Source organism: Anguilla rostrata, chromosome 5 (genome assembly GCF_018555375.3).
Source record: "Anguilla rostrata isolate EN2019 chromosome 5, ASM1855537v3, whole genome shotgun sequence".
Taxonomy (NCBI): domain Eukaryota; kingdom Metazoa; phylum Chordata; class Actinopteri; order Anguilliformes; family Anguillidae; genus Anguilla; species Anguilla rostrata.
This window is the reverse complement of record NC_057937.1, coordinates 37,728,964-37,737,286: the sequence shown is the minus strand read 5'-3', so window position 1 is coordinate 37,737,286 and position 8,323 is coordinate 37,728,964. Positions and strand designations below refer to the sequence as shown.

The following is an 8,323-nucleotide window of genomic DNA, read 5'->3' as shown; positions in this document are numbered from 1 at the left end:
CTGTACTCTTAAAATGAATGATAATGAAAAGAAAAACGAAGAGACAGGATTTTAACCACATATTTTTAGTATCTCACAGAGATGCATACTGTATATGCATTAGAGAATGCCATTCCTTTCATCAAACAATACACATAAATACACCAACAGATAGTAAGAGCTTGTTTACACAATTTGATAATTGATCATATGTTGTTTTTGTTCTTCGAAGTTCCACTATAAATGTAACAAATTCCTTCATTGCCTTGTCAAGATGACATGCCTATAAACTACAAACTAAGTTTATGACAGAGAACAATTGCCAGTGTTAACACTGTAAATCAAACAGTGATCTTGTAAATCAGAGAGAATCATTGTAAAATACATCCTCCTAAACAACTTTCATAACACACTGTACAAATAACATTTCAAATAAAGCACAGAAATCTCTATCAATCAGTATCACCAGAAATATAAACATAGGCAATAGAAGTCACATTTTGGGATAAAAGCCAAAAAAGGCAAAATAGCTTTGTTGCTTTTAATCCACTTTCGACAGGTGAACTCAGTAAAATGACTTTAATCAGACATAAGAGCAGATACAGTGGATGACGGCGTAATGCCATTCAGTAGCGCTAGCTTAGCACTTTACAACAATTGTTGCACTTTTCAGCTCAGGTCCTAACTCAGATAAAATGAGATGCTGTATGTTGTGGACTTTTGTTGTAAAATGTTTCAGCACCAGAAGTGGAACATGATGTCAAAACTGCTTTTTTAGCTGGATAAATATAAGTTGTCATGCCCCATGGTTCATCATACATTGAGGCAGACATGTTTTTCATGTATAAAAAAGAAATAATGTGAATAAAAGATTTACAATCGTTGTTATCAAGGTTTAAGTAGCTTCCTTAACAACGTTCCTAATTGACTTCCATTCATTTTTTCAGCCGGTAACAGGCTGAGCACTCTAGACTGTAGCAAAATTCGCCATAACCTATAACATGGCCATTACCAATGGATGGAAGATTTGCTCATTGTTGCTATCATTCATTTCTACAAGTGTTACGGCTAATGCTAGCACCTTACCAGTTTATGCTACGACTGTCTCTAATTGAGAAAAGCTTTATGTAGAAGGTTATGATTTCAAAACTGCAGTGGCTACATTTCATTTACTGTATGGTACTGTATGACAAAAAGGCACTTGTATTTGAAGGTGGCAATATTTCTTCTTACTTAATACCATCTGTTAAATGCCAAAAACCGATCAGATCATATGCCATATGATATGTACATTTAAATGAATGTTTATTAGCTGATATTAACCTGTGGTGTTTTGTTGCCTTTGTAGGGCACCTGCTACATTTCTAATGGCTTCCTACCCTTTGCTGGATTGCCATTACCTATTAATATCAGGTATGTGGTCGCATTTACCTTTCCCTGCTTTCTGGATTAGGTTTCCCTTTTCTTGACAACCCTTCTACACAGACTGGACAAAATACCATGTCTAAAGGGGATAAGAGTGAAGCAGTGAAATTAGGTGCTGGCCACTCCAAAAAGAGATGTGTACCCTGTTACACTTTTCTTCTTTAACCTGCCCTGGATTCATATCTGAAAAATACTTCAGGACAATGAATATAACTTAAACTGAATGTGCGCGCACAACAACGGGACACTCCTCAGTTCTGCTCCTGGACCCGTAAGCTGGCACGCAGCTGGCACCGTTTGTGCTTCATGGTGAGCCCGTACTCAGGGGTCAAGTCTAATGGGTGCCCAGGCAGTTCATGGAAGCGCAGCTTCTGGACCAGGATGGCCAGGAAGAGGAAGACCTCTGTACGCCCGATGGCCTCACCGATGCAGCGCCGCTTCCCCATCCCAAAAATCATCACCTTCTCTGCATCCATCTTATTGACAGTAATGCCGTCGGCATTCAGGAAACGCTCGGGGCTAAAAGAGGAAGGGTCCTTCCACAATGCACTGCAATAAACAGGAGATAAAGGGGTGAACTGTCTGAAAGACTGATCTTTCTGCTCCTGTAATTCCAATTAGAATCAAATGCTTCTGAAAATAGTGAGTGATTATGTAGAATGATAAACAAAAACTTACGGGTCATGGTTCACCTGCCACTGATTGATGAAGACGCAGGTGTCCTTGGGGATGAAGTATCCATTCAGTGCGGTGTCTTTAGTGGTGCTGAAAAGACAGACGATGAAGAAAGACTTTAATATAATATAACAAACCAGACTCAGTTGCTTCTTATTCCTACCATTATATAGTTGTAAATAAGGGAGGGATCTGAGTCAAGTATTGCCTTCAGACAATGTTTAGCAGCTTAAGATATGGAAAATATAGCTCATGCATGCCAGTGCAGTGTGAGATCTTAAAATGGAAGATACCCTACAAATACATTGAAGCTGTCCATTAAAATGTAGATAACCCTCAATGATGAGTAGATTTCTGGACAGAAGTATGACATACTTTGAGTAGGTATCACTCACCAATGTGGGATAGTGAAGGGCAGGAAGGAAGAATGTCGGAATAGCTCCAAGATAAAAGCTTCCAGTAAAGGTAGGTTCGCTTTGTCAGAGAGAAGTGGAGTACGCTCCAGTCCCACACTGTCCTCTGCAGATTGACATAGCAAGGCACAATAAACATGTGAACATGCAATATTATTAAGTCACCAAAAAGACAAGATCTGCATTGGGAAATGGTTCAGTTTGGTAGACACTTTACATCCAGCCTAAGGTAAGGACAGAATATACAGGCCTTAGAAATGTAAATGTGATCAGAAAGTTTAGAGGCTTTTATTAGAATATAAAAAGATAGGCTGTTGGATGGCTCGTTTGGTTAATGCATCTTGCTGTCTTTCATGAATAAGCCTCATGGCCTTGGATCAAATCTGGACCATGCCAGTGCCGACTGTGGCCGATAGCTCCACTGGGCGATGCGCAATTGGCGCCTGCCTCACCCAGGATATGGACGGTTCAGTCAGATAGGGATCTACATCTCTTGGGTGACTCCCACTGGCTAATAAGGGCACTCATATGACTGTATGCCAAAGCTGCATATGAAAGGACTTCCTTTGAAACAACTGTGTGAGCTTAGCTATGGTCTGCGATGCGAAAAGAAGCAGGCCATGGACAGCATGTGTTTCAGAGGATGTCCCACCTCTCCCAAATCAGCAGGGTGGTTCATGCATGGAACGCGGCTGCAGTTGCAGACAATTGGACCTTCCAGATTTGGGTGGGAATTGGATACAACACTGAGATATTTTTACTCACTCATTTCTTGGTGGAGTTTCTCCTGGATTTCAGGGTGTGCAACCAGGTACACAACAGCCCATGACAAAGCAGTGCTGATGGTATCGAATCCTAAGGGAAGGAGAAGACTGGTTAACTCTCAATTCCTTTAAAACCTGGTAGTTCTCCATTATGTATGTGTTTATAAGTGTGGCACAGATCACATAATAAACACAATAAACACCATTGGCTCAATATGTAATCACTGGCTCAGTAATTAATCACTAGAATTTTCTCCATATATTAACAATAGATCAAGTGAGTTTGTTTACATACCAGCTCCAAAGAGATCGTTAACGATGCCAACAATCTTCTCATCAGAGACTTGGACATTGGAGTTCTCATCCAGTTTTCTGTCCTCACAGTGATCGATGAGGGAGTCTGTGATGTCACGGATATTATTCTAGAAGGGAGAAAATTCAGACAAAAATTACCACCTGGGAACATAGATAGTATTGAATATAACATAATGCTAATGAGAAAATGTATACAGGAGTACATCAACACCAACCTTGTCAAAGGTTCTGTAGTGCTCTGTAACAATCTTCTGCACAAAGGCGTTGAAGCGAGCATTGATATCCATGAAGCTTTTCATAGTCCGGCTGGGCAGGAAGCGGAGGAAGGGGATGAAGTCTGCAGGATTGCCACTGCCCGCCACCTGTCCAAACTCGTCACTCAGGTTCACAAAACTCAGGAGTTCCTGGTCATCGTGGTTGTAGCGCCGCCCGAAGCACATGCCGCAGATGACGTTGGCCACCGACACCACAATGTGGCGGAAGGGGTCGAAGCTGCCACTGGCCTCCGTGACGTTGCTAAGCTGCTTCACCAGGTACTCACCCTCCTTGCAGACATGCTCCTCCAGGACACAGGAGTAGCCCAAGTCACTGCCCTTGATGGTGGAGAAGGAGCGCAGGGCATTCAATGCCAGCTTGCGTCGGGTGCGCCACACCCCAGCCTGGTCGCTGCTGAAGGCCAGACTCTTGCCATTGTTGATGAACTGGAAGCTGTAAAGGTCTGGCCGGCTGGCGAACTCTTCCCCTTGCTTGATCAGTGCCTGCCGGATTGTTTCGCTCCCATTCAAGACCACCACGGGGCGCATGCCGATCTGAATCTGGTAAACTTGGCCAAAACGCTCACTCATGGCAGTCAAGCTAAGGTGTGGGTTGGCACCCACGTCCAGCACATTTCCAATGACGGGGAGTGGCTTAGGCCCCGGCAAACGCTGCAGCCCCTCTGGAATATCTGAGCGCAGGAGCCGCATCAGTAGGTACACTATACATACTGTTGCCATGGCCAACAGGCTCTCTGACACCGAGACAGGACCCACCAAGGGTAGAACCATCAGTGCCATTTTAGGGTTGCTTTGTTTTTTCAGCAGACAAGAGGGAACTTCAGGTTGCACACTTAAGGAATACCTGTTCAGGTGGGAAAAAAACTGAATTAAACTGAGAAACAAAAAGCAAGATCAGGGAAAACAACAGCCTAGGTTTCTAAATGCATGAATCAACCTTGCTCCTGTGTTTCTTTGCCAGAATCTTGTTTCAGCATGAATGGAATTGATTACATTACTGTGGGAGGTGCAATCATTGAGTGCATTATTCACTTTCAGTTGCCACTCTGATAAAAAAAAAATGTTTAAGGAGTAAATTAACAAAAGGGATGGATTCAATGCCAAAATGCAAATTGGCAGATGTAGTCGTAGATCTACGTTTAAGTATATGTCAGTGCCTCCAAATCCAGACTTCATTCCACAACCAACTTGTTGCATAATTTCCAAGCATTGTACTCTGTACATTTAACGCACTCTGCAAGACACTGCCGTGAACACATGATTGCATGTGCCAGGATAAATAATACTAAATGCCTTTTGAGAAGCCGGTATAGGTGTTTTCCGTTTATAGCACGAGTTGCAATTTGTGCACGCGAGATAATTAGCTACTGCAAACCTTATTCCACCTGCCCTTTTTTGATTGTTTAAATTGTATAGAACTTCCCGTGAATATCCAACATCTTTGAAATAGCATTTTTCCCATATTAGAAATAGCTCAATGGAGCTCTCTGTTAGAGCACTTGTACGGTCCTTTTTCTGAGAGCAGTATAAAAAATGTATGTTAACAGGAATGCTTGCATGTCGAAATCTGGATTATATTATCATTGTTTGTGTAGATTCACCATTAGGCACCTATACTTAAACATTCACATCAATAAAGCATTGCTTATTATTACAAACTAAGTTTAGAACAACATTTACCTTCAATAATGCAGCAGTGATATGAGATCACAAGTGTCGGAGAAATAGTGAACTGTGTATCCACCGAAGGAAGAGTATTGCAGAAAAAATAAATTTCGTCTGTTCTTCTACCGTTTTCTCCTTGAGGAGTGAATTAGCCAGGGGATGGACGTTTCTTTTATAGAGTGCCTCTCGGTTCTATTGGCCTGCAGTCTGACTGACGTAACCAGTTATTTCTCAGTATTTGGACGCCCCGCGGCGCAGCAAGGGAATGTTTAAGCTAGAAGGGTAATTACAGAGAATAAAAAAACTTAGGTAAAGATAATGAAAGAGATACGCGGGCTGTAAAAACTACGGATAATTCCAGTAATTGGAAGGGTTCCAATTTAACACATGCGTGACAACAAAATTAAATAAGATTACAATAACCGAAATAACCCGTTCACATTTTAATTATCAAACTAATAATTTGACTGCGTAATAGCCTAGCATAAACTCACCCATGTGCCGTTAGTTTTGAGTCTAGTTTGAGTGCATATTCGTTCATATCAGTTATTAAAACGGTCATTTCAGCATTATAAAACAAAAGGATCTGATTAAAAGAAATAAAAATTATCTGTTGGTCTACAGCTGCTGAGAACTACATAAACATAAGCGTTTCATTCAATACGAGTGTTCATAATGTGCACCGGAATCTTTCTTAGTTTGTTTCACTAAATATATTTCAAACAATTTCCGATTAATTAGGCTATTAATATTAATAACAGCAACAACAACAACAACAACAACAATAATAAATAGACTATTGTTTTAAATACATTGGCTATGCTAATTTAAAACATTCATATTTTAATGTATTATAGGCTACTACTAGAGCATGTTCTGTGACATTTTTATTTTCGCAATATAGTTCTTTAATTGCATCATTAAAAATGTTTAATTTCTGCTAAACATATTAAATGAACAACAAAGGTATTTCCCTATCACCGCAATGAATAGGCTACGTGTTTTTACGTAATTTCATGGAAACAATAACTTAACGGGCATTTAAATAACCATTTGCCAGTACATGGCTTCAACAGGAAAGATATAGACCATATATTTTAGGTATTAGGTTTCCTTGTTTACACCATATGGCTATACATAATGAGATACACTTTTCTTATCTGTTACATAACTTACATTTTCTATCGTGTCAGAAATAGGATGCATTGGCAGTGAATATCTGATACATACATTTTATATCAAATGTAATTACATAATTGTTTTATTTCCTATTTTAAATTAAGAGTGAAATAACATGAAAATCTCATTCGCAATATGTTATTTATAAAAACAGATGTCTTATAGGCTATTTATAAAATAGTTCCTCGTAACAAGTCTTGCTTTCGTGTTTATTAAGGAAAATGTTTAATGAACGCGCAATCATATCCGCGTGGCATATCGCCGATGTTTCACAAAATATGAAACAACTTCCCCGAATTAATAAAACAGCATACTCGTAGGACGACGCCAAGTGTGATTTGGCCCTTGGTGAGAAATTGCTTGAAAAAAAAAACCGCGATCACATCTGCTCGCGTGCACCTGTTGGCGCTCCGTTAAAGATTGGCAAAGTTGCGTGAGAGCCTTAGCCTACTCGTGCAGTATCTCTTCCCCTGGTAAAGGATGCTGGGCGGAATGATTGTGTTAGCACTGCACGGGTGAAAGGGTAAATGAGTTCACTGCTTTAACTTTCTCTCTCTTTGAAAGAATAGTTTGCAAAGCCATGTAAATAGGCTATACACTGAAGGTAAGAGAGAAGATAGCAGGGCAGGGCAGCGCAACTTTACTTATTTTATATAGAAGGAAAACGCTAATAAAACTACAGTATTCGATATGTTAGGCTATTTGAACTGCATTTTCGGATTATCATTTCGTATCTTGGATATAGGTTAAACTACATGGATTGCGTTTGACAGTAACTTTACAGACATGCATGAAGTTGGCTATTATGGGAAGTTGTTCACGACTCGAGTAGCTTGCGTGTTCAAATAGGCTATATTTTCCATGCGAGGCAGCCTACGCTTCGAGTTGATTGCATTAGCCTACAAAAAATCCCCAAATGACAACGCAGTATTTCACAATTTGCCACTTTATTGTTAATTTGGGACTTTTTTTCTTTAGGACTGTAATCGGTTACTTCTGTCCGCCGGTGCAAGGTAGTCTACACAACCTAACAGCGGCAGAATAACTCTCAATGGATTGAGTGCCCTGAAAGTCATTTTTAACATTTCATAGCTTACAGTCGGATTTTGCCACATCGAGTACCACTCTAAATATTTTCTCCGAGGATGCTCGTGGACAGTTTTGGCTCTCATTCTGTCGCTCGCCAGTCGTGCCCCCATCGTAGTGCGTGTCTCTGTTCTTGCTGTTTGCGTGAGAAAGCGGAGCTCCCGCTGCTCAGTGGGGGTGGGCTCGTTCTTCGGGACAATCCTAAATCTGCTTGGTCAGTCACGCGAAGGCGGTAGCGGTGCCTGGAAAGACACAAGGGTCTTAAGCTCGCAGAACAAAGACCGCCGGACGTGAGACTTTTCCCCTGGGCTGGAGGTGCACATATTTGTGCGCTGCGGCTACTGTACATGCGAAGATCTTGGGCTTTGGAGTCAGGCGATCTGTTCAGACTTCACGTATAGGCATGCAAACTGCGGCATTATAGGCTAAAGTCAACTGCCACAGCACGGCAGTTTTAGCTCATTCAAAGCACAGTGCCATGGCAGCTACATTGGCGTGTAAACCGAAAAGCTAGAATGTTATTTGCTTCAGTGTCAGAACTGAAATC

The 8,323-nt window shown here is 41.0% G+C and overlaps 1 protein-coding gene across 1 annotated transcript; it reads right to left on the bottom strand.

The window, feature by feature from the left end:
* Nucleotides 1–49: 49 nt before the first annotated feature.
* Nucleotides 50–5,672, bottom strand: LOC135255216 (cytochrome P450 1A1-like). Its single transcript, XM_064336076.1, has 7 exons — nt 5,527–5,672; nt 3,787–4,690; nt 3,552–3,678; nt 3,258–3,347; nt 2,475–2,598; nt 2,083–2,169; nt 50–1,953 (listed from the first exon to the last, which is right to left on the bottom strand). The coding sequence occupies exons 2-7, from the start codon at nt 4,624–4,626 to the stop codon at nt 1,656–1,658; spliced, it is 1,566 nt and encodes a 521-aa protein (XP_064192146.1). The 5' UTR covers nt 4,627–4,690; nt 5,527–5,672; the 3' UTR covers nt 50–1,655.
* Between the last annotated feature and the right edge of the window lie 2,651 nt (nt 5,673–8,323).